Here is a 26980-nt window from a genome sequence, read left to right on the forward strand (position 1 = left end):
GGGTCACAGTACTCTTACTGTTGAGCTTCTCATCTTCTAACTCTAGCCTGCTGTCTGCATTACCATCTACACGCCCCTGTCCAATTTCTCATTCTAGAATACATGAACGTGGAAATCAGTGAGAACAACAGAGTAATGCTTCAGAAGACCTGGCCTCCATAAAAGCAATCAAGTGTTAGAAACATTGTCAGAGAAAGTTTTTCTCAATTGTGGAAATTAATCAAAGGCCTAAAGCAAACTGAGAAGTATATATCTAAAAAACTAGCTGTGGAGATGGTTGAGTGGATAGGGCTCTTGCCATGCAAGTCTGAAGGCTAGAGTTCAGAGACAGGATCTGCAAACTCAAATAGAAGAGATAGAAGTGTGTTGTCTCAGCATTCTTAAAGGGAGATGGGTGTTGGAGGCAAGAAAATCCCAGGAAACAAAGGGCCAGCTTGAGTAGAAACTATCAACAGCAAGAGACCCTGCTTCAAATAAGGGAGAAAGTTAAGGACCAACAGTCTTACAAATCGTACACATTATATACACATATACTATATCCATATCACCCACACGTGGGGGTGTGAATCTTAGTCAAAACCTGAGAGCTCTGTAGAATTTTAATGTACCCTATTTCCATCTTCCATAGTAGCTCTGAAAACAAAACAGCCCACAATTACAGTGAAAACCACAAGGGGCAACCACTGAAGGACACATGGGGTTAAAGTGTCTTCAAGGCTTCATCACAGAAAATGTAATCATATGGCCTATTGGCAATTTTCCACCTACAAAGCTATCATTGCCTGGCACTGACCTGGAGTGTAGCCAATGTCAAAAGTCATTCCCTAGAGGTAGTTGTTGAAAACTGGAACTTTTTTCCCTTAGAAACATCATGGCTCCTTAAAGTACTGGGAAAACAAATGGAACAAATGTTTTGACAACCAAAAAAATTAAAAAGAAAATCTAGGGAACCAGCTGAGTATGGTAGCCCATGCCTACAATTCCAGTGTTTAGAAGATTGAGGCAGAAGATTCAAGAGTTCAAGGTCATTCTCAGCTGTAAGAGACCCTAACTCAGTCAATGAAACAAAGAGGAATGAGATGGCCACAGAAATTCCCAAGAATCTAGAAGGTAATATCCAATTATGAAGGACCTATATAAACATGCTAAGTATACTGTATGTTTAAGCAATATAGACACAGAATTAATCAAAGTGTAAAAAAATAAATGACAAGAAAATATGAATTTTAGAATAAACTTTTGAACAATAAACAAATATTTAAAGAAGCTGGTTTTCAAAGAACAGAATCAAAAAATGACGTCTCTGGATTTGATAACATTTTAACCTCTATAAAAATTCCCATCCTTACTTAGTTAACAGACACAATTCAAAACAAGCTTTTTTAAGGTCAAAATATATAAGTGAATTGATATTTTCCTTTTTGCATTTTCTCGACATTTTTATTGTAGTATATCAAAATTTACTACCTTATCTCTGTGTACAGTTGGGTGATGCTAACATTCATTCATAAGGTTGTATAATCATCACCATCTATCTTCATGTTCTTTTCAACTCGTAAAACTTAAATTCTATAACACTTAAACAATACTCCCATGTTGTCTCTGGTCTCACTCATTCCCTAGTAGCCACCATTCTACTGTATGTCTTCTTGGTTTCTGAGCACTCTAAGTACCTCATACAAGTAGAATCAGTATTTTGTGTGTCTAGTTAATGTCTCAAAATTCTTACTTCAAAATTCATACTTATCATAGAATACTGAAAAATGCCCTTCTTTGTTAAGGCTGGATAATATTCCATTACATGCATAGAACATTTTACATTTTGCTAATCAACTCATCTGTTAATGGGTACTTGAACTGCTTCCAAGTTTTAGGTATTGTGAATGATGTTGCTATGAACATGGGTATACAAATATTTTAAGACCCTGTCCTTAATTACTTTGGTATTATACATAATGCAATCTCTAAAAGAGAAAGCAGGAAACTTTAATGGAGCATGTGGGTGCTGGGAATTGAACCTAGTCCTCTGGAAGATCAGTCAGTGCTCTTAACCCTGAGCTATCCCTCTAGCCTCTAAGGTTTTCTATATACTCAGCCTAAATTTTCTCCTGAATGGTGAAATAGCCTGATGGTGGTGGCAGCCTTTAATCCCAGCACTCTGGAGGCAGAAGCAGATGGATATCTGTGAGTTTGAGACCAGCCTGGTGTACAGAATCCTGCACTATCTAGTTTAGGCTGGCCTCAAACTTGTAATCCTGCTTTAAAGGTGATTACATTACAGGCATACACTTCCACACCTGCCAAGACTACCCAAACTTTGAAGATCTCACTCATAGAATATCATACATGTGATTATGCTGAGAACATCATGTTTATTCCACTTGGTCAGCAAGGTCCTTTAATAAAAGTACATTTATGCCACATATTAGAAGAACTGTATGAAAATTTAGCAGTTTTCCATATTAATGATACCCTTGGAGTATACCAAAATATCCCCTTCAAATGAATGGCTCAGCCATCCTTTATCACTTAGAAAGAAGCTGTTCTGGTTAATCGTAATTGTCAACTTGACTGAATTTAGAATCACTATGGAAACACACCTCTGCATGTGTCTTGGGAGAGTATTTCAGAAAGGTTTGACTGAAAAGAGAAGACTCCCTTAATGTGGGAGGTACCAACTGATGAGTTGGGGTCCTGGACTGAAGTGAGGGAAATGAGCTGACCAGCATTTTCTCTTTACTTGATGTGAGTGAAATGTGACCAGCTGCCTTACATTCCTGCTGCCATGATCTGCCCACCATAATGGACTCTACCCTAAACAATGAGTCAAACCCTTCCTTCCTTCTCTTGTTCTTGTAAGGCATTTTGTCACAATAATGAAAAAGATATACAAGTTATCTGAAAGGCCAGCTTAAATTCTAGAAATAACATCAATCATGTTTATGTTGCTTTGTCACATTTCCCAGATAACTCAGAAGGCTGACAGTTTTAAAAGGGGCCCAAGACAAGAACAAGCAACAAACCAAGGTGGCAGTATAACTATGTTATCATTTGGCAATTAAATCCAGCAAACTTAGTGGTATTCACATGTCTAAGACAGATGACAAGGTAGCTAGATAAAGCTACCAGTAGGTGCCTGTAGAAACATCGCAACATGAGACTACTAGGTCAGGAGCTCCACATAAAGCAAGGGTTCCCAGCCTTGGCACAGCCTGCATTTTGGTCATCTCTGACATTGTGAGAGACTGTACTATGCATACAAGGTAGGATGTTTTGAGGATCTCAAATCACTACCCACAAGAGGCCACTCACAGTTTCTCTAAATTTCACAAACTATCTCCAAATACTATCAAATATGCCCTTGGAAGCAAAACTGCCCTGGCTGAGAACTACTACTTGAAAAGAAAGGAACTATGCCTCCTGAAGATGATCATTCTCTTTTCAAGAAACAGCTCCTTGCTTGGCTTTTCAACCCTGCAAGAGAGTAAGCTCCCAACATGATGATGTAACCTAAACACCTTCAAGAACTGAGTGTCTGCTCCACCAAGCCACAAGGTTGATGTGCCAGCAGCATTTCCTCATTAATGGAAGTGACAGACACACATTGGTTCTTTTCTCCTCTTCAGTACACGAAAGAGGACCTTTATTTCTCTATCTTCTAGTTAGATGTGAATTGATGAGTTGTTTTAATCAAAAGGTAAAAACAACTTCTAAAAAGTCACTGCCAGAAAGCACTAGCATATCAGTCCCTCTCTGTTCTGATAACCAATAGAGTCAAGAGGATGTACTCTAACCCACCAAGTGAAGACAGCTGCCTGTAACCACCTAGGCCAGCAGCAGATTTCACAAAGCAGTAAGTACAGCTTTTTCTTTCAAAACAAACAAACTAACAAACAAACCCAAACTATTATTTGAAGATTGGTTGTTACTGTGACCACATTATCAGCTGACTCTCACTACAAGCAGTTATACAACAAGATTACAGCAAGCCACAAAAGCACAAGAGAGAAATACCTTTAGAATCTAGAGCTTTTACTTGTACTACATGTCACCCCACCTTATTCTATGGCCTTGGTCTTGTAAACTTCCCTACAACCAAAGGAAAAAAAATGACTTTGGCTTGTGTGTGGTTTCATAAAATAAACTGGAATTACTATAACAAAGTAGCCTACTAGGAAGAAGAAAAGGAAATACCCCCAGTAGCTCAGCTTTACATGGTGTGTGTGTGTGTATATGTATATATGTATATATGTAAAAGGAGAGGTGACCAAAGGTACGAATATAAAGTTTTGGCTAAATGGTTTTATAGTCAGTACTTCCTTTCCTTACTAGGCTTATGAAAAAATGGCCCCATTAGCAGGGTTGAGATATAAATTAAACAATCTTTAAAAAAAACAAAAGCAAAACAACCAGTCTTGTTAAGCAATCCAATTTGCAATCCTGCCTAAGTACTGGAATGACAGTTGAGTACCCTCACATCCAGCATTCCCTCATCAAAGCAGATCAGCAATTCCATGAGAAACTAGGCTGTCTCACTTCTTCAAGCATTGTCTGGCCAGGCAGTGGTGGCACATGCCTTTAATCCCAGCACTTGAGAGGCAGAGGCAGGCGGATTTCTGAGTTCGAGGCCAGCCTGGTCTACAGAGTGAGTTCCAGGACAGCCAGGGCTACACAGAGAAACCCTGTCTCGAAAAACAAACAAAAAAATTAGAAAAAAAAAAGAAAAAAAAAAACGTTGTCTGTATTCCTCTCCTCCTGGGAATACCTTTAACCATGTGCTTACTATCTTACCACTCTTCAAACTCTCAAATGAAGACACTTCCTCTTATAAAGCTTCTCCCTCCATCAATGCAGTCTTCCTCTCCCACCCCAAGTTGTCAGCCTAGGGTCCAGGACTCTGAAAAGAACTCATAATACTTCAAGAAGAACAAAGTTATAATTCCTTTATCAACTTATAACTAAGACTTATATTTTCATTAGATTATAAATGTACATGGGGGCACAAAGTTTTTTTGTGATTTGAATTCTAATAGAAATTACTGGTATTTTCATTGTCAAATTAATAGTTATTAGAGACATTAAAACATCATTTGTGTTCATTACTGTTTCATGATATATTTCTGCCCCCACCTTGGCTAATCTCACTTACCCAGATATAATATAGTTAAACATTATCTTAGGAGTTTCTTTGAAGTTCCTGTGGATGGCAGTTAACTATATGTAGAAACACATTTCCTTTGCTTGGGGTGGGTGATTTTCACACAATCAGTTGGAGGCCCACATAGAACAAAAAATGCTAAACCTTCCCCAGGTAAAAGTGTATTCTTCCTGCCTGAATATGTCTTTCCCCTAGGACATCAGCATTTTCTTACCCTTGGGGTCAAACCTTTTCCTTTTCTGTGTCTCAAGCCAGACAGTTTTGGTTTAGAGTAACTACATCATCTCTGGCTCTTAGGCATCTGGACACTGACGGGAACTACACTATCAACTAACTCTGTTGAGCTGCTTGCCAACTATCTTGCAGTTCTTGAGCCTGGTTAACTTAGCCACAAGAATCAATTTTTAACCAGTTTTATAATGAATCACACAGAAGCATCCTTTATTGGTGGTTGTTTTTTTGGACAACACTGATGAATGTAAAAGATGAAAATATACACTAAAACCATCTCCTGAACCTTTTGGAACAGAGAATATTTATTATTATTATTATTATTATTATTATTATTATAGGTTTTTTCGAGACAGGGTTTCTCTGTGTAGCCCTGGCTGTCCTGGAACTCACTCTGTAGACCAGGCTGGCCTCGAACTCAGAAATCCTTTGCTTCCCAAGTGCTGGGACTAAAGGTGTGCGCCACCACTGCTCAGCCAGGCTCCTTCTTTGTTTCTCCTTTGTCTTGTTTACTTTGTGTCTTCCATTGTCAAGGTTATCTAGTAATACTGGCTGACTAGTTCTAGGCAGAAGAAAGAAACATAAAGTGGGCACACTCATCTTTTAAGAAACATCTTTAGAAACCCTCTGCAGAACTTCTTTGATTTTAATGAGTGAAATTTAGTCTTTCATAATACACGGTTGCAGATAAAGTTTAGAAATGGCTTAGTTGAGTGTATAGACTAGATCAGTGGGCTCAGGGATAGGGCTCTATGTTGTATATAAACCAGTGATCTTTTTCAAATTTGTTTCTTTTCCTTTTTATTTTGTCTGTTGTTGATTGCCTGTTGTTGCTAAGCTGTTCATTCAATATCAATGAACTTCTGTGTACTTGATCTTATTAAGAACTAGAAACGTGCAGGCAGTGGTGGCACATGCCTTTAATGCCAGCACTTGGGAGGCAGAGGCAGGCGGATTTCTGAGTTCTAGGTCAGCCTGGTCTACAGAGTGAGTTCCAGGACAGCCAGGGCTACACAGAGAAACTCTGTCTCAAAAAACAAACAAGCAAAAAAGAAGGAGCCTGGATCCCTGACAACTCTCAAGTGTATCAGTCCTACACTTTTTATTTCTGACTTCTAAAAATTTAGACAAAGAAGTGAACTATATTTTTAAAGCAGAGGTTACTTGTTTCTTATCTGATTTTTAATTTGTTATTTCTTATTCTTAATTTTTATTTATGTTTTGTTTTGTTGAGACAGGGTTTCTCTATATAGCCCTGACTGTCCTGAATCTCATTCTATAGACCAGGCTGGCTTCAAACTCAGAGATCTGCCTGCCTCTGCCTCCAGAGTGCTGTGATTAAAGACATGCACCACCACTTTCTTACTTGTTTTTAGCAGCCAAACACAATTCCCAAATGGTAAGGAAGAAAGTGGACTTTAGCAATAAATCTGTGGTGTACTAGACACCTTGAGCCACTTCAGCTATGCCTTAATGTAGATTACTGTCAAGTATTTCTACAGCAATGGGAAGGGCAAGGAGAAAGCAAGATGGGCTGAGGAGCCTCTATTCTCTGAGGGGACACCACAATTACAGTTCAGCTGAAGGGTTAAAGGAAGCCAGTACACTGACAACTGTCATACTACAGCACTGCTCTCTCTCACTGACACTAAAGGTTCTGGTGAGGAGCTCACCACAATGATAGCTGTCATACTACATACAGTACTCTCTTGCACTCGGTACTGACATTGTGGGTTATAGTATAAAAAAGGGATCCAGCTTGCAAAACTCACTAGGAAAACAAAACTGCAAGAAAATCAAAATTAGGGAAATAAAATATTTTATTGAAAAGATGTTTAAAAGTTGTTTAAGAGACTGAAGACACGGGTCAGAGGTTAAGAAAATTGGTTGTTCTTTCAGAGGGTCCAGGTTCAATTCCCTTCTCATATGGCAATTCACAACTGTCTGTAAAACCAATTCCAGGGAATCTGATGCCCTCTGCTGGCCACCATGGGCACCAGATGTACACAGTACACAGACATACTAATAAAGCACCTATGCACATACATAAAAATTTCTAAAACACTGTTTAAAAGTTGCACTAATTCTTACTTTAAAAAGAGAACAACTGTCAGGCAGTGGTGGTGCACGCCTTTAATCCCAGCACTTGGGAGGCAGAGGCAGGCGGATTTCTGAGTTCGAGGCCAGCCTGGTCTACAGAGTGAGTTCCAGGACAGCTAGGGCTGCACAGAGAAACCCTGTCTTGAAAAACAAACAAACAAACAAGAGAGAGAACAACTGACTCAAATTCAAACTTGAAGAAACACTGATATAACAAAAGTTAAGGCTCATTTTCATTATCACATTTTTCTAATTCATAAAAATTCTTGATAAAAGTGACCAAATGGGATTCCTGAGGTTGCCACTCCACCTTCGGCGTAGGGCAGCGCCAATGCATTGGATTATTAATCATTAAAATTCCTCTTGCTTTTTGCATGGAAAAAAATTCTCTGGGGCTGGAGAGATGGCTCAGTGGTTAAGAGCACTGACTGCTCTTCTAGAGGTCCTGAGTTCAATTCCCAGCAACCACATGGTGGCTCACAACCATCTGTAATGGGATCTGATGCTCTCTTCTGGTGTGTCTGGAGACAGCTACAGTATACTAATACTCATATACATAAAATAAATAAATTTAAAAAGAAAGTTCATTAATTAAAAAAATTCTCAACAAATCCTTCATGCTTTCCCATTTAATGTTTTCTGCACTTGTATTTTAAACTTTAGGATCTTTTTGCAACTTTTTATTTTTGCATGTGGTATGTGTATGGGTCACAATGCCACTGCGTATGCTGAAGATAAGAGAACAACTTTTCGAAGTGGTTTCCTCCTTTCACCTTGGTGTGGATTTGAGGACTGAGCTCAGAGCATCAGGCTTGGAGGGGAAAGCCTTTATTCACAGAGCCATGTTGCCACTCCAGGTTTTCAAGTTTTTATTTGATGTCTTAGCAAACCTTTTCACAAATCCTTACAGAGATTATGTCATTTATAGATTTTCTTTGTTCACATTGTTCACACTGACCTAGGGCTCTGCAGCACACGTCTCTATAATGCACTACTAACAAACTACATCCCTAGCCTCTAGACTGTTTTATATTCTTAAAGAAAATAAAACATAACCTGGTCCCTCTGTGGCTTACTCCAGAACTACAAAAAGGATTACATAATCCAATAGTATAAAACACAAATATGTAGTGCTTCATTGTCCTAAACATAAAAAAAGACAGCTGATAATCCAACAAGTCCAGTACTGGGTATATATCCAAATGAATAGAAATCAGTAGTAAGAGACACTGATATCCTGTGTTTATTGCAGAACAATTCACAATAGCCAAAAAATAAGTGTCTACCAACTACTGAATGAGTACAGCTCATATGTCTCACAGATTATATATATATAAATAAAATAATCGAGTGTTAATGAGTTCAAGGATAGAATCTTGTCATCAGTGACAGCATGGATAGATCTGTAGTACATCATTGTAAATGTTAGTAACAGAAAGACAAATATCACATGATCTCACTCATATATATAATCTTTAAGTTTTGATCTCATAGAAGTAGAGAGTAAATCTAGGAAGAATTTTTTTTTTTTTTTTGGTTTTCTGTTTTTGTTTGACAGGGTTTCTCTTTGTATAGTCCTGGCTGTCCTGAAACTCACTCTGTAGACCAGAGATCAGCCTGCCTCTGCCTCCCGAGTACTGGGATCAAAGGCATGCTCTACCACTGCCCAGCACATAATCATTTTTAAAAAGAACCAAGGATTTCTTCAATAAGAGTTAACAGGGTCTCATGTAACCTAGGATGACTTCAAACCTATATAACTAAACTCTGGGCTCATAGGTGTATACAACTATGTCTGGTTTATGATGTACTAGGTAGGGATTGAACCCAGCCAAACAGTCTATCAACCAAACTACATTTCCAGTTCCATTAATAAAACGTTAAAGGAAACATTCCAAAGCTAGGTAGAAGCATACTTGTAATCCATCATTCAGAAATCAGAGGCAAATCAAACTAACCCAAAAGCAAACAAGAAAGATAACATCAGGATTCTAGCTTCAGTACTTTAACAAGATGATATAAGAGAAAATACAGCCAGGTGTGGCAGTGTCACCTGTAATGCCAACTCTGAAAAGGTCAGAATATTTATGTATTCATAAGCTAGCTCTCAAAAAAAAAAAAAGAAAAAAAGAAAGGAGGAGGAAGAAGAGAAAGAAGGAGGTCAATCAGTCATATGATGGACAATGAATTAACTTACTTAAATTTCTTGATGGCCACAGTTACTCTACAGCAAAATGACTACCTAGTGACCCATCTTTACCATTCAATATCAGTGCCTTTTACCACAATATATGACTATTATTTTGGCAGCTAATCCTCAAACCTAAATATTGTAACTTTATAAATAATTAAATCACACCATGCTATATATTACATATTTGAATTTATACTCCTTCCTATTTAGTTTTTCTAATATGTGTCTTAAAACAGCTAAATCTCTAAACACTAGGCTTAAAGTCCTTAAGTTTCTAAACTTGACCTATGTCAAGGTCAAAAGATTTGCAATTCTAAGTTTACTACATATTATGAGCCAATATTTATATAATTATATCAATGTTCTATTGGAAACTGTTTATTCAAGACAGCATTTCTCTGTATAGCCCTAGTTGTCCTGGAATTCAGAAAAATCTCCCCGCCTCTGCCTTCCAAGTGCTGGGATTAAAGGTGTGTGCCACCACCAGCCAACTAAACTTGCAATTCCTATTTCTAAATTTTAATTTAATTCTAAGACAATATAGCTTTCTGAAACATGAGGAAAATAAGATGAGTAAATACTTTGTAAATTAATTAGTATAGGTCTAATTTGTAAAAAGAAAATGCCTGACTTATGGAAAGTGGTTAAGTGCCAAGTAGAAACTAATTCAAACCAAAACATTAAGCACATTTTTATTTTTGGCAACTTCAACTTCTGGCTAGAAAACTACTCTAGCTATGACATTAAATAGAAACAGTTTATTGAGCTATAAAATCCTGGTAGATTTGGCAGCTGGTTCACTCAGCTAAAGCTGCTGTTACTGGTTCATACCCTCAAGTGACAGAATCTAAATTAGATCAAAGGTTCTTATGTGAAGTCCAGATGTAAATCAAATCATTCAGGGATTCCCCCTCCCCCTCTCTCCAAATGCATATTCCATCTTTAAGATTCTAAAGGGAAGCACAGATAAAACATATGCGTGTGTCCTTTTTTACCAACTAAAAATCCTCCTGGACTATTTTGAGATCTCTCTCTCTTCACAGAGGAATCTCAAAAGTAGGTCCAACTCTTCCATCAGTAGTGTGCATGTATGGTTGTGTGCAGGTAGTGTGACTGCTGTGTGTCGGTGCACATATGTGCACATGTATGTATGTATGTATGTATGTAAAGGCTACAGGTTGATTTGGTGTCTTCCACATTCACTCTGCACCTTATGTACATTGAGGCATGTTCAGCTGGATCCAAAGCTTGCCAGTGTGACTAGTCCAGGTAGTCAGCTTGCACTAGTGGGTTCCCATCTCTGCCTCTTTAAGTGCTAGGATTATGGACTGGCCATCAATGCCCATCTGGCATGTATGTTGGTCCTGGATATCCAAATTCTTGCATGGCAGGTGCTATACATGCTAAGCCATCTCCCTAGCCCTCAAAGCCCCCTCCTTTTAAAAAAGAATTATATTATTGTAAGCATAAGAAACAGACCTAGGAAAAGGACAAGCTCATCCGGAGATTGTGGCAGCAAAGAACTGTACAGTAGGTGTAAACCACTTTCCTAGATTTCTGTGCCAGCACTCACTGGAATCCACTATATTATATTTTAGATACTGAGAAATATTCAGTTCCTATAGTGAGAAAAGTACATAGTCTACAAAACTCGAAAACATAAAGGGAAAATATTCTGGAGGTGGGGAAAAAACAAGCAATGAAACACACACACACACAAATCTGTTGCTCTGGCATTAAAAGAACAAAATATTATTTTTGTTGACAATATAACTTCGTTGAGGTTTCTACCCATGTTTTATCATTTAAAAAAATGATTGAGGAAAGCAGATAACTTTAGGTAGTACTGTTTTTTTTTTTTTCTATAATGAAGTTCAGTCAGGCTGAAAATCATTCTAGAACTTACTATACTATAGTAAGATGTAAAAGCATACTACGAGCAATGAAAACAAATCCATACTAGCTGTTAAGAAAGACTTTAGGACTGGCTGTGGTGGTGTATGCCATTAATCCCAGTACTCAGGAAGCAAGGTGAGTGAATATCTATGAGTTCAAGGCTAGCCTGCTTTACATAGTGACTGTCTGGAGAGAAAGAGAGGTGAGAGAAAGAGGAGAGACAAGGAGTGAGGGAGGGAGGGAGGAAGGGAGGGAGGGTGGAAAGGGAGAGGGAGAGGGAGAGGGAGAGGGAGGAGGGAGAGGGAGAGGGAGAGGGAGAGAGAGAGAGAGAGAGAGAGAGAGACTGAGTAAAGGTTATATTAAGAAGCAAAACTTTCAAGATCCATTTTGAAACAAGCAAAAATATTACTTCCTTACAATCAGTGTATCAAATCACTTACAAATAGCTTTGACACTGCAATTTTTCAAAAGACAGAATCTCTATGATTTATAAATAATCATCCAGATACCATTAGAAGTCAAGTTGGGACTGTTTTTTAAACTCTTTGGTAATTCCCTACTCAAGCGTTCAATTTATGGCATTCTACAATGACACCTACTGGCCACTGAAAATCAGCCATTAGTTCTCTCAAACAGCTAGAGTGGGCTGGTTACATAAGAGAAACACAGAAACACACATGCTTTCTCTTAAATCAACCTACCTAAAAGCAAATATTTGTTTAAAATATGCAAACACTGCATTTTTTGTATGTAAAGCACTATAGAATTTCACCTAAAGCAAAAAATGTAAGTTTTCTTTGTGACTAAAATATCATTATTCTTGTAAAAAGATAAGACAAGTAATAAAACACCAGTATTATTTAAAATTGTTTATTTAAAGCACTGACAAATACTTCAGTGTGCTGGGCATTTCAAAACAAATACTAACGATCCATTTCTACTCAAACAATATTTGAGAGAAAAAAATCAAAATTCTAATTTTATATGTATATGTATAAATGTTTGTGTATATGTATGTTTATGTGTATGTATAAATGATCAACAGTAGCATAAAGGCTATATCTTAGAAAGTTTTTCTAACATGTAGTTAAACAATAATCCCAGTAAGAGAATATACTTCCTTGACACTACATTTGTCCTTTTCTTCTAACTTGACGGCAGCATCTCAAGCAGCTTACACTTTAGTAATTTATAGTGCTACTTTTTAAAGACTTTTCCAGTCTTTGAAGATATTTTTCCTAAGAGTTATAAAAGCACGTGCCCTTCCACAATATGCACTGACAGGAGTTTGCTTTAGGACTGTATTTCACCAAACTGTGGATTAAAAGACTTTTCAAAACAAAATAGTCTTAAACTTGTAAATAAATTTTATTTATGTCCATGACATTCAAGGAGCTTATTTTTAAAGCCTAAGGCATAACTCACAACTAGCTCCTCAGACTTAACAAGGGAAATCACTTAAAGTTGACACTCCTTTGTTAAGATTTCCACTTTATTTTCACAGTCCTCAACGTCCAAACATTGGGGGCGAGTTGTTACCAATTTACTGTTCACTTTCTAATCTGCATTTACCTTCTATAGATTTAAAAAGCTCTCCACTTTTCTGAAGGTTAAAACCGCAAAGCAAATTCGTGTACTACAAAACACGAATCTGACAACATTCATCTAAAGCTAACGTCGTGTTGTCTCGAAACTCAAGTCCATATTTGGGATAAGCGCTTCGTGACTACTCTTGCCTTCACGTTGTCCTCCTCCTACAGACCCTGCCTCGGTAGAGAAAACACTGGAGCCAACAAGAAGAAAGTGTTCAGGTACATCAATGGGTTGCAAGAGCTCTTCTACCAGGGTCAGTCGAGTTATTCGGAAAAATAACTGCCATGGGTTACATAATGTACAGCCACAAATTTCTAGATCTGACCACCAATAAATAAATATCTTTCCTCTCCGCACCGCTCCCCATCCCATTAAACGGCCCTAAAACAACCCCTAGGATTTCACTCAGGTGTCTGCAATGCCGCGCGTCCTTCTCTTGCCTGAGGCTTCTTGCAAGAAATTCCTTCAGCCTTCACTACCTGTGTCTTGCTCCCGCCTCCTTCCCGCCTCAGCCCACGCCACCGACACCCTAATGCCCTTGCTAGGGCCCCAAGTTGCCCCACAACACTCATCCCCAAGCCGCCTCGGCAGTCGCCTTCTCCTCAGGACCCTCCCGAGCTTGCTCCCAGGTCTGCGGGGCTTCGGATCAGCCAACAGTCCTGCTGCTGCCTCCTCACCTCACCTTCGTCAGCTCCCGGCTAGCGTGTCCGCAGCAGGAGAAAACCCTCTTCACCTGGCACCATGCGTTCCCCCCCAAGACAGCACTGCCGCCTACCTGTCACCCCGCAGCCTCAGGCTTCCTACCGCCACCGCCTCCCGCAGCAGCCTGCCAACTGCGGCATAACAACCAGCCTTCTCATTGAGTGGGCCCACGCGCTTAATAACAGCCGCTCTCATTGGCTATGCTATGGCTCTGGCCCGGCCCTCGGTGCTCCGCCTAAAGATTCCGTTCGGAAGCAAGGAAAACATGGTTTTATCCTCCTTCTCCTAAATACCTTCTATCTCAATCAGACTCCAGCTGCAAAGTGTAGGAAACAATCTTTACTTCCAGGATCCTTCATGCCATCTCTACGTTGTCTGGGAGCCTTGCGCCAGTACCGGAACGTTTACTATCGCCCCCATTTTCCTCCCGTAAGAAACTAGAGGAAACAACGTCCGTTTCCGGTTGGCTCCGACTGGAAGGTTGAATATTGAGTGTCCTGGGAGGTCAGATTGCTGTCAGGTAATTTAGGGAGTTGGGGGAGACGTCTGGATTAAGCATAATCTAAACTTTATCCAGGGAAGTGCAGAAGTGGAGAGTGCTGAGAGGACCAGTTAAGACCGGGAGAAGATCCGAGACCTAGCTAGGGAGCCCTGCTGCCAGGTACAACTGGGCTGAGTGGAAGCGGATGAAGGATGCCGTGAGAATTACTGTGATGGTTAAATCCCAGAGATGTTTTAACCCGCCGCTACCAGATGCAGTTTACTCTTCGCCTCCTAGCTTTTTGGGTTGTGTTTGAATAGGGTAAAGAACAGCTCCGATCCGAAAATACTTAAAACTAGAAGAAATAATTGCAACGGTTGTTACACAAGCTTGTATTTTAAGTACGGTTTCTCTAATATAAGTGTTTATGATACAGTGCTTAAGTGAAAAAAGCAAGTCACAAAATCAAGACTATTGCATAATCCTAGGATTAAGGGTTGGGTACTAAAGTAATAGCACTTCATTTGTGTTCTCTAATATTTTTATGGCCATCTTAGTTTTTGAATGAGAGAAATTAGAGATACACACTTGAAAGCCCCTGATAAACTGTAAAATTGTATGTAATGGAAGTAACATTATTCTTCTTCGTTAGGGAAAGCAAGGCAACACTTCCCCAGTGCTAGAACAAACCATCGTTAGTGGAGGTTGATCATCACCAAACTTTTAAATTCACTTCTGACATAGGCAGGTAGCATTTAAATTTTCCATAATTATGTGTTCATTTGTGGCTAAATCTATTTCTTTACTATTCTTAAATGGGCAGTTCTAAAGGTGAAATAATTTCCTGTCATTGAGCAGTATAACTCACTCTTTCCATGGTATAAGGAGAGAACCGGTTCAGTTAGGTTGTCCTCTGACCTCTACATGGCCACACACACACAAGACTTTAAATAAATACTCTTTTAAAAATAGGAACCCAGCATGATGCACAGGCCTGTACTCCTAGCACTTGGGAGATAGAGACAGAAGGACTAAGAGTTCAAAGACTTCCCTGGCTATATACCAAGTTTGAGATTTGACTGATCTTTGTGAAGTGAGTAAACAATATTCTTGTAAGACAGAGGTGGCTCATACCCCAGTGATAAAGTAATGTGTGCTTCATTTGGAAAAAAAAAATCTGTCGTGCACATTTGGAAATTTCTCTTAAGAGATGATGTCCAAAAGAAATGTAGTGGAAACCACGTATGTGAAATTAAAAAGATTCATCTAACCCAATATGTTAAACATATTCTTATTTAAAGATATACTCTGAAGCCTGGTATGGTTGCCTTTAGTCCTAGCACTTGGGAGGTAGAGACAGGTTAATCTCTGAATTCAACACCAGCCTAGTATACAAGTTCTAGTACAGCCAGGGCTACACAAAGAAACCTTGTCTTGAATAAATACATATATTAATATATACTATTAATGAATTCTACATTTTCATACTGTCAAAAATGTATGTACTTTATATGTACACATATATGTATATATATGTATATATTGTTTTCATAAATATAAGTATTTGGTCTGTATTTTAGAAGCTTGAAAAAAATACACTTGAAAAAAGTATATTCAAAAAAAAAGAAAAAAGTATATTCATACACTCAGATAATTCCAAATACACTTTATTATTTTCTTTTAATTGATTTAAGAGTTTGGTTTGATGCTTGCTACTCTTTCAAAGGACCTGAATTGGGCTGCTAGCACCCACACCAAATGGCTCACAGTCACCAACTATTTATTACTTCAGCTTCCAGGAATCTAATGCCCTCTCTGACATCCAAAGACACTCCCATGCATCACACACACACACCCCACAAATAAAATCTTTTTTTAAAAGAATTTATTTTGAAATTTAAATTGATTGAAATTCCAAGTTCCTTAACTCCTTAACCACATATTAAATGTTAGAAGCTACCAAATGAGACAGCACAGATCCAGGAGAGGGATTGGTGGCCATATATATTTGAATATCCTTTCTTCCTCACCCCAACCCTCTTTGATTTTTTGAGACAGGGTTTCTCTGTGTAGCTCTGACAGTCCTGGAAGTTAGACCAGGTTGCCCCGTGCCTCAGCCTCCCTGGTGCTAGGATTGAAGGCATGTGCCGTCCCTCCCAGCCAGTGTTCCATTTTCTAGGTCATGCCAGTTTTTTCAGAACATTTGTGCTCAGTCATAGTCTCACTACTTTGATATGAAAATGGAAGGCACACCACAATGTGTTCTCTGCATTTTTCAATCTTGCAAGATAGATTTTGGGTCTTGTTATATAAAAGAATAGAAGTCCAGAATGACTGAATGACTTTCTTGCAGATGCTATTAGTGGTTCATAAAAAGATAAATTTAAACTCTTCCATCAAACATTCAAGATTTTATTGTTTGATTTATACCTATTATGAAATAACAGTGATTTTTGTTTTGCATTTTGAGATGGGCTCACCCATTATCAGCCTTAAACTGGTCTGAAGTGGTCCTCCTGCCTTAGCCTTTCAGGTGAGTGTGACTACATGCTTGTGTACCTTAGTTCAGCTGAGACTATAATGTTTAAAAAGAACAAAGTTTCCTTGGGAATATGTTTATTCAACTTTATTTTTTTTAGAAATTCCTATAGAATAATTTTTTTCTAAAATATTGTAATTAGGTAGATAAACTATATTGGCTTTATTAAAGAAATTTGTGCAGAAGAAGTGGGTATAGAGTTTCATGTTTTCTTTCAAAAATTTATATTGCAAATTAGTATTTTGAGACAATAATATTGTAGCTTCAAAGTAGCTTTATACTATGGTAATATTTAAACTTTTAATTTTAAAAACAAGTTATTTTATCACAATTTGGCGCACTGGTCATCACGGCCCATGCCTGTAGTCCTAGCAGTGGAGAGATGGAGTCAGGAGGACCAGAAGCTGAAGGTCAGCCTTCTAGGCAGAGCAAATTGAAGGTCAGTCTCATCTACTGAGGCTGCGGTGGGGGACTCTGTTTTATAGATACTCAATCAAGATTAATATCCTAGTGTTTACATTTGTTTAAATAGGGATTGGTTTTGTAAACTCTATAAAACATTTTTTAAAGTTTGTTTTTAACATTCTATGACCATGTGAAAGCATTACATGATAAATACATGCTAATAGCCTTTATTCGGTAATTATGAGTCTCAAAAATCATTCTTAAATCTGAAACAGTCATTTTTCCCCTTCATATTATTCTTTTTCTGTTTTGTTTTTTGAGTCACTGTGGCAGTGTTGCCTAGCCTAGCCTAGCCCCAATGTAGGCTTTAGAATCCAGTGATCTTTATGCCTCAGCCTCTCTAGTGACTGGGAAAAGAAGTATGCACATAGCCAGGCAATTGGTACCTTTAACTCCAGTACTCAGGAAGCAGAGGAAGATGGATTTCTGTGTTTTCAAGGCCAGCCTGATCTGCAAGTTCCAGCACAACCGAAGCTACACAGAGAAAACTACATTACTGATTTCACCAAATAAAAACAAAGTGATGGATGAAATATTTCATTCAAAGCTGTGAATGTTGTAGTTTTAACTTGTATTTAGTGGCTATATTTTAATTTTTTAAATATGGAGATCTTTTTTTTGTTTGTTTGTTTTTTGTTTTTTGTTTTTCGAGACAGGGTTTCTCTATATAGCCCTGGCTGTCCTGGAACTCACTCTGTAGACCAGGCTGGCCTCGAACTCAGAAATCCGCCTGCCTCTGCCTCCCAAGTGCTGGGATTAAAGGCGTGTGCCACCACTGCCTGGCAAATATGGAGATCTTTAACTTAATGTTTTGTGATTTAACTTTCGGTGGGGGGGTAGGGACGGTGTTTAATACAGGGTTTCCTCTATGTAACAGAGCCCTGGAACTCTACCTATAGACCAGGCTGGCCAAGAACTCCCAGAGATTCACCTGCCTCTGCCCCTTAACCTCTGGAGTTAAAGGCATGTACCACTATGCCCAGCTGATTTCTTTACATTTTTATAAATTTTAAGTTTTGGTTAATTTATTAGTTATTGTGTTCATTTTTTTCTCACATCCTAGTATTACTGTTTAATGAAATAAGCATTTCATATAATGTCTTCAGCATATACTAATATATTTCAATTTTTTCTGTTTTATAAAATCCTATTTTGAAAAATCCTGTCCTACTGTTGGACTTCTTCTGTTATTAAATGGAAATATAATGGTAGAATTATTTTTAGTTTGTTTTACTTCTGGAGAGCAATGATTGTAGAAATCCAACTGCTACTCTTATATGAATAATAATATAGCAGTATTCATACTGTTGAATTTTAAATTCATAGCGATTTAAATGAGGACTAAGATAAAGTTTATTTTTACACTAGCAAAACAAGCCGTAGAACAACAACCATTGACATACTCTGTTTACAAAGGCAGTTTATTGATTAAGAGGGTGTCCTCAGGTGGAATTGGTCAGTACTTGAACTAGTAAACTCCAGCCAGCAGGTCACATTCAGCACAGTGCCTGCTTTTGTTGAGGCCTGTGAGCTAATAGTGTTTGTGCAGATGAAGTTGAACAGTCATTTTAATGCTACATATGGAATAATGACCGTAAGTTCCAGGAAGGCAAACCACTAACCTTCCAAAAGGAAGTTTCATTTTTTATCAAAAGACCTATATCATAAAGATCTATCTTGGTTATTTAATATGTTTTAGATTTTATCGGTGAAATCTTGCTGAAAACCCACGTCTATCCTGTTTTACCCACAAGACCTAACATATTTATTATCTGGTTCTTTATAGAAATTGTTCATGTACTCTTATATATCTAAAAGGATTAATATGTATTTTTGAAGAACTAGCTAGAGAAAGGTAACAAAACAGCATGTATTCTTTTCTGCAAATTCTTGCAGTAAGATTAAAGAGAGGAAACCATTATCTAGGCATTACTAGGAGGGACTTCTGAAGCTAAAGCACAAGGTTAAAGTACTAATTATACCATTCGTTAACTGTCTTCTTACCTTCAGAAGTTACTGCTTGGAGTCATTGTCTTCCTCTGTAAAAGTGATGTTTACTTTTATAAACTTTTTGTAAAAGCTTTCTACTCAGATTTTCAACATCTCTTTTCAAAACATTTCGCTTGAAACATAGACATCAAATTTGGCTCTCTCTCTCTCTCTCTCTCTCTCTCTCTCTCTCTCTCTCCCTCCCTCCCTCTCTCCCCCTCTCTCTCTCTCCCCCTCTCTCTCCCTCTCTCTCTCTGTCCTTCCTGTAGACATGGCTGATGGACATGGACATGGAGAGGGACATGGACATGGACATGGTAAAATGGAACTTCCAGATTACAGACAGTGGAAGATTGAAGGGACACCGTTAGAAACGGTGCAGAGGAAGCTTGCTGCGCGAGGGCTCAGAGATCCGTGGGCTCGGTAAGAGGAGTCGAGAAATGTCTTCTTTTTCTGAAATGACTTTTATTTACTGTACACATGTGAAGATAGAGATGACTCAAGGGAGGCCTGTCCTACCACGTGGGTCCTGTCACAGGGTTGGCGGCCAGGACCTTTACCTACTGAGTCTTCTCGCTGGTCCAGATCGAGTTATTTATGAGTATAGAGTCAGTATCCATGCTCCATCTTATATCATGAAAAATGGCTTCTCAGTTTCCCTGGCGTTTTCCTTATTAGAGCTTTCTGCATTAGAATCCTGTGGGATATGTCTTTTGTCCTAGCGTTTTACTTGATGATGTTGTTTTGCTCAGGCTAGGGAAGCTGAGTTAAGTGCCAGGGGATAAAACCCGTTCTTTGTTGTTACAACCATTCGTAAGTCTGTATGGATATATATTTTTTTCATTTCTCTTGGTTAAATACTTAAGAGTGGGATTTCTGGCCAGGCAGTGGTGGTACATGACTTTAGTCTCAGCACTTGGGAGGCAGAAGTATGTAGATCTTTGTAAGTTGAGTCCAGCCTGGTCTACAAAGTGAGTCTTAGGAAAGCCAGGGCCATACAGAGAAACCTTGTCTTTAAAAAAAAGTGGGATTTTTGGATTATATGATAAATCTATGGGTCTTTCTATAAGAACTGCCAGTTTTCTAAAGAGGTAGTATTACCCATTCCTACCAGCAGTGAATAAGAATTTTAGTTGCTAATGATCTCATCAGTACTTAGTATTTTCAGTCTTTTAACTTCAGCCAATCTAACACCAAACATGGTTGTGCACACCTGTGCACCTGTAATCTCAGCCATCGAAAGGTGGAAGTTGGAGGATTAGAATTACAAAGCCATCCTCAGCTATGTATCAAATTGGAGACCCCTGGGCAACATAAGAGCTAATCTCAAAAAACTGTAAGACAAATGAAGCCTCCTAGGAAATATAGCAGCAGAGCTCTGGTGTGGCTTCCCTCCCCATTGCCATGACACTAGTGCTTGTGTTAGTCATTCTGTGTACATGTCTGTGAGTCGTTTGTTTGGTTTTGGTGCAGTGTATCCTCGGGTCTTTTGAACTCTTGTTATGGGCTTTAATAGTTCTTTATATATTTTGAAAATAAGCATATATAAATTTTCTAAGTATTCTTTCTCAGAATATATGACCATATACAACCTGCCTTTTCATTTTCTTAATGTTTTAAATTTCAATAAATTTCCAGTTAAGTTTTTGTTGTTGTTGTTGCTATTACTTTTGTATCTCATGTAGGATTTTATCCTATATTTTTTTTAGAAGCATTTTTTTTTTTATTCTTTTTGAGACAGTTATGTGTCTAACCCAAGCCAGGCTTAGACTCAGGATCTTCCTGTCTTAGCCTCCTAAGCCCTGGGTTTGCAGGCATCCATTATTACATTCAGCTTAAGGTGTTCTTAAGTTGAGGTATAATTATTCATTTTGAGTTAATTTTTTATTTACAAAAAATATATTTATTTGTGTATATGTGTGCATTTTGCCTGCATGTATGTTTGTGCACCACATGTGCATCTGGTGCTTGCAGAGTTCAGAAGAAGGTGTTGGATCCTCTGAGACAAGAGTCACAAACAGTTGTTGAACCTCCTGTGTTTGCTGTGAATCTAACCTGGGTGCTCTGGAAGAGCAGCCAGTGCTCTTAATTACTGAATTACTCCAGTAACTTGAGTTAGTTTTTGGTTTTTTGGTTTTTTTTTTTTTTTTTTTAAAGAAAGAAGGGAGGCAAATATTACAGGTGGATATCCAGTTGGTTCAGGACCATTTATTAAAAGGTTATTCCCCACTGAATTACTTTGATAAATATGTCAAAAATCAATAGACCATCTCTATGTGGTCTATATCTGGACTCCATTTTGTTTCCCTGTTCGATATGTCTACACTTAGATCCAATACCACAATCTTTAACAGGGAGGTATAAGATTTCCAGTTACCTTTCATTGGTTTAGCTATTCTGAACCTTTTTTATTTGCCTATAAATTTTAGTATGTGCTCATCAGTTTCTACAAATGGCTGACTTGGATTTTAATTGGAATCTCATTCACTATTTTACAAAAATTTATGATGTGAATCTTCTCCATGTTTATATTAAACTCACATTAGTTTGGAGATAATTTAGGCCTTTTAAATAATGGCTTTTGTAGCACACAAGTAATGTAAGAACTTTTTGAAATTTTAAACAGTATTTTCTTGCTTTTTATATATCTCTTGAACATTTTGCTGAATTCATATTTATGGTACTATTGTATAAGTGGTATTTTAAATCTCATTTTCCAGCTGTGTTGTTGACAATTAATTTTTGCATATCCATTTATTATTTAGCTAAACTTTTATTCTAGCTAAATTTTTGCTCTAGTAAATTTTTTTATAAGCCCCTTAAATTTTCCTTTTTATAATGGTCATTTTGTCTACAGAGATAGCGTTACTTCGTCAGTCTGTAAACTTTTGACTTTTTTTTTACTGGTGGTTTTACAATGGAATCTCACTTAATAGCTCAGGCTAATCCTAAACAGTGTGCCTTTCAGCTTTCTGAGTACTGGGACTATAGGTATGAGCTGTAACTCCCAGAATCAGTCCTGCCATATTATCCCAGCTTGTTCTCAATTCCTGGGCACAGCCACCCTCTTACATGAATCTCCTGAGTAGTCAGATTAGAGAGACTTGGAAACATACCATGCTTTTTATTATTGTTGGTTGGTAGATTTTTCTGCATTTCTTTAATCATATGTTGTTTTTATTTGTACATTACTGGTTTTAATTTTCTAAAAATTTTTTTAAGAATATACAACAGGTCTGGTGTGGTGGCACACACATCTAATCCTAGCACTTGGGAGGCAGAGACAAGTGGATCTCTGTGAGTTCAAGGTCAGCCTGGTGTACAGAGCAGGTTCCAGAGCTCAGTGAGTTCCAGAGCTCCACAACCTGAGCTGCTCCGAACATCTTTGTGTGATTTCGGCATCTACGCTACTTTGATTTGTTACCATATTTTCTATGAGACAGGGATTTTTGTCGTTGTTTGTTTTGTTTGTTTTGCCACAAGTCAGAGGCTAGCCTAACCTATACAGTAAGACCCTGTTTCAAAAACACAGAGGAAACAATGTTCCCAGCACAGTGGCTCATGTCTTTAATCCCAGCGCTTGGGATACAGAGACAAGGAGATCACTGTGAGGCCAGCCTGCTCGATATTGTGAGTTCCAGGACAGCCAGGGCTACAAAACAAGACTATATTTCAAAAACAAAACAAAACCCCACAAACAAAAAATCACCGCCAAGCAGAAAAGAAATACTAATGTGGCTTTTAAGTATTTGAGGAAGAAGAAAATCAAGTGTATTTGGCTAGGTGAATTAATGTGAATTGTGTGTGGTTACAATGTTTCTTATCTTTTTCTTTTAGTAATGAGGCTTGGAGATACATGGGCGGCTTTGCAGGCGACATCACCTTCACGAGTGTAATACTAAAAGGATTCAAATGGGGGTTTGCTATGTTTGTGGTAGCTTTAGGGGCTGAATATTTCCTGGCTTCCCAGAATCCTTCCCAGAATGCTGATAAGAAGCATCACTGAAGAGAGCACCTTGTGACGTCTCGATCATAAAAATAAGATTCTCTCACTGTAGCATCCTTGGCTGTATGTTTGTCCTTGAAAGAATATTAGTATGGTTTAATAAAGTAAGGAAAACTCTTGTTTTTGTAACTCTTAAATAAAATTAAAAAGAAAAATGTAATGTATGTACCTATAACTTCAGCACTTGGAACACTGAGGAGGATCATGTTCAAGGCCAGCTTAGGCTATATGGTATGACTGTGTGTGTGTGTGTGTGTGTGTGTGTGTGTGTGTGTGTATACACACACATATTGGACTTTGTTTGGTACCAGCAGTGGTGTGTTCTGCATATAGCAGGCAGCTCCAAAATTTAACAACACAAATGAATGTGTTCTAGGAGGGTTTTTTTTTTTAACTGTTTGTGGAAACTTTAGGGGCTGACTGTTGACTTCCCAGAATGATGATAAGAAGCATCACTGAAGAGAGCACTTTGTGACACCTCTATCATAAAAATAAGATTCTTTCACTGTAGCATCCTCAGACGCAGTGAGTCCAGTTAGTAGTGCCTCTATGTGCGTAGGTGTGAAGCTGTCCACTAGACCTTAGAAAATTTGCCAGCAGCCACACCCCAAAGAACAACATGACTCCCTCCCTAAGTAGACATTAGTTGCCAGTATTCCTTGGCTGCAGTTGGAGCCTCACGAGCCTCTTCACTATGATGATGGAGTGTTGCCTGGCTAAATCTTATGCAGGTAACCACTGCAACAGCCACGTCACATCCGGAAGACAGCATTTTATAGCGTTCTTTCCTATCCTGTCTCTACATTCTTTCTGTTCCCTCATGCGTGGTATTCCCTGAGCTGTGTGTGACTACCTGTCACCTGTCCATGGAGTGTTTAATATAGATGTCCCATTTGGGGCTCAGCACTCAAGTTACTTAATCTCAGCATTTTGACCAGTCAGTAGTTTTTATATTGATTGCTGCTGGCTGCCAAGCTCTGACTAAAGTTGAGAGTAATGATAATTTATGAGTACAAGCATAAATATGTAACAGGCAGTTTGACAAAGTGACCATTTAACAAAACAATGGTAGTAAGTTCCCTCCCTAGGGCCTATGACTTCCTGAGTCTTGGACTTGACCAGGTTTGCAGTACTAAGCCTGAGTTCCCTCCTGTAGAGCAGGCCTCATATCCAAACAGTGTTGCCTACCCCAGAATGATCATGCCACTATTACAGCAGTGCCAGCCACATCCAGCTTGGGAGATCCATATTCTAACAGGCAGGGCCCAGTACTGGATAAGACCACTGCTGCCTTTTCTGCCTCTAGGTTTTTTAATTGGAGTTGGTCTTACTATTTAGAGAGACATCCTGCCCTCCGTTTCCTTGTGACATGCATATGTATCATGTTCATTTTTCTTTATTCTATTCTCTGAATCCTCACTGTCCTTGCACTGGGCAGGGAGTTGGGGGAAAACTTGTTCATTCTGGCTTTTCATACTAAGGAACTAATCTCATTTGTGACTGCTTTGCCCTCATGTTGCCAGTGTGAAAACCTTGACAGTTTTTAATAAACTGGACATTTCCCCATGTTAAATCTTTAACATTAAGTCACTAGTTAAGATTAAGAGGCTGGAGAGATGGCTCAACAGTTAAAATCATTGGGTGTTCTTCTAGAGGACCTGGGTGTGATTCCCAGTATCCACATGTTTGCTCAACAACCTTTTATAACTCCAGTTCCAGGAAGTTCAACACCCTCTTCTGGCTTCCATGGGCACCAGGCATGCACATGGTACACAGACATACATGTAAGCAAAACACCTAAACAAAAAAAAATAGAATTTAAAAGTTTATTGAGAAGATATATTCTTTCCTTGAGTTGTCAAGCTAAAGTCAGAATGAGCAATTTTAAATGAGGCAAAAGAATTTGTAATAAAACTCAAGTGGTAAAATGGAATTATTAGAAACTAGTTTCTACCTAGCACACTTGGGTTGTTGGTGAGGGCTGTCTTTCTGGTTAATAGAAGCTGTCTTGCACAGAGGGTGGAGTGTCACTCTGGGATTTATTGCATTCGTGATGGCTCGGTGTACCATGTGCAGAGGCCTTTGGGAGATTAGCTGTCTCTAAATGTCATCAGAGTAGAATTAAGTATCAGTATATTTTAGGAAGACACAAACATTTAGCCCAATGCATATTAATTAGAATAACTAACAGCAATGATTATTTCAAAAACAAAACCAGCTTTTGTCTTTGAAGTCCTTGATTCTGTAATCTTTGGTCTTGATTAGCTGGCCAGAAAGGCCCGGGATCTGGTCTGTCCCTGGCCTACTTTAAACATCTTGTCAAGGAAAATGGATTGGGTTTACTTAAGTAAAAATACATTTATTGATTTGATATTCTAATTATCAATATAATCTATGATGGGTTGATTTTGATAATTGTACCCCTGATAAAGGCAATCATAACACAGTCTAAATTTGCATTGTATTGCCGGGCAGTGGTGGCGCACACCTTTGATCCCAGCACTTGGGAGGCAGAGGCAGGTGGATTTCTGAGTTCGAGGCCAGCCTGGTCTACAGAGTGAGTTCCAGGACAGCCAGGGCTACACAGAAAAACCCTGTCTCGAAAAACAAAAAACCAAAACAAAAAAAAAAGATTGCATTGTATTATCTGAATGTTAATGAGTGAATCATTTTACTTGATGAACATGTAACAACTTGAGGTTAAGTCATGAGCTTATTTTACTGAATGAAAATGTGTAATGTCTAAATTGATAAATTTAAAAATTATATTAAAGGAAAAAACAGTGCCAAGAATACAGGGAAAGAGACAAAACACTTGGGCCCCTAGAAGTGAGATAATTAACTCATTAATAATTACACTGAGAATATGAGGCTCAAAGTTAGTTGACTAAGGATTCACTATGGAGTTCAGGTTAGCCTCAGACTCACAGAGATCTACCTGCTTCTGCCTCCTCTGTGCTGGAATTGGTCCAACATTTAAAACATGCCAATCAAAAGATAAATTTTTGTCTTGGGCAATGACTCAATTGCTAAAATGCTTGTTGCACAGGATGGGAACCTGAGTTTGAATCTCCAGCACCAGAAAAAACAGGCATGGTGGTGTATGATAGTTACCCCAGTTTTGGGGGAGATGGGGACAAGTGGATTTTGGGGCCTTGCTGGCCAGCCCAGTCACACCCAAACAGAAAGGTTCAGTGAGAGATACTGTCTCAAAGAAGAAATAAGATAGACCAATAGTGGAAGACACCCAACATCTGACTTTCCCATGTACATGCATAGGTGCATGCATCAGCACACACATGTGCATACACACAAGTTACCTCGAGCACAGTGCTGTGTGCCTATAGGTCTAGCTACTTGAGGGGCTAAAGCAGGAAGGTAGCAAGTTGGAAGCCAGCCTTGATAATGTACTGAGATACTATCTTAAGAAAGGGAGAGAGAAGGAGGGAGGGAGGGAGGGAGGGATGGAGGGAGGGAAGGAGGGTGGGTGGAAGGAAGGAAGGAAGGAAGGAAGGAAGGAAGGAAGGAAGGAAGGAAGGAAGGAAAGAAGGACTGCCTTAAAGGTCCTAGTCCCTATATAAACCTAAATACCTCTGCAGAGCTTCAAAATAGCTGAAGCAAAATAA

At 38.6% G+C, this 26980-nt stretch overlaps 2 protein-coding genes across 7 annotated transcripts in view; one reads left to right on the forward strand and one right to left on the reverse strand.

Annotated features, from left to right (window-relative positions):
• The window catches only part of Fam126b (family with sequence similarity 126 member B), a 66215-nt gene extending 52223 nt beyond the window's left edge, over positions 1 to 13992 (reverse strand). For both annotated transcript variants that reach the window (XM_028765661.1, XM_028765660.1), the window contains exon 1: positions 13948 to 13992. The gene's annotated coding sequence lies outside the window, so the exon portion shown is untranslated. The remainder of the gene's footprint in view (positions 1 to 13947) is intronic.
• Positions 13993 to 14099: 107 nt separating this feature from the next.
• On the forward strand, positions 14100 to 23514 carry Ndufb3 (NADH:ubiquinone oxidoreductase subunit B3). 5 transcript variants are annotated; one of them, XM_028765664.1, is made up of 4 exons: positions 14100 to 14394; positions 16881 to 16888; positions 19618 to 19771; positions 23186 to 23514. In XM_028765664.1, exons 3-4 carry the CDS (start codon positions 19620 to 19622, stop codon positions 23352 to 23354), a joined length of 321 nt encoding a protein of 106 aa, XP_028621497.1. In that variant the 5' UTR covers positions 14100 to 14394; positions 16881 to 16888; positions 19618 to 19619; the 3' UTR covers positions 23355 to 23514. The 5 variants fall into 5 exon arrangements, with proteins under 5 accessions (XP_028621497.1, XP_028621495.1, XP_028621496.1 ...); XM_028765663.1 differs by having other exon boundaries at positions 14329 to 14394; positions 16826 to 16888; XM_028765666.1 differs by lacking the exon at positions 14100 to 14394 and adding an exon at positions 14412 to 14535.
• The last annotated feature ends 3466 nt before the right edge of the window (positions 23515 to 26980 follow it).

This window comes from Grammomys surdaster, unplaced genomic scaffold, assembly GCF_004785775.1.
Source record: "Grammomys surdaster isolate TR1022 unplaced genomic scaffold, NIH_TR_1.0 165, whole genome shotgun sequence".
In the NCBI taxonomy this organism is placed as follows: Eukaryota; Metazoa; Chordata; class Mammalia; order Rodentia; family Muridae; genus Grammomys; species Grammomys surdaster.

Bases quoted from the DNA above. Each gene is read 5' to 3' on its own strand.
- Ndufb3 (XM_028765664.1), top strand. From the start codon at position 19,620: ATGGCTGATGGACATGGACATGGAGAGGGACATGGACATGGACATGGT. The intron at 19,772-23,185 runs GTAAGAGGAGTC...TTTTTCTTTTAG, and splicing joins CTCAGAGATCCGTGGGCTCG to TAATGAGGCTTGGAGATACA.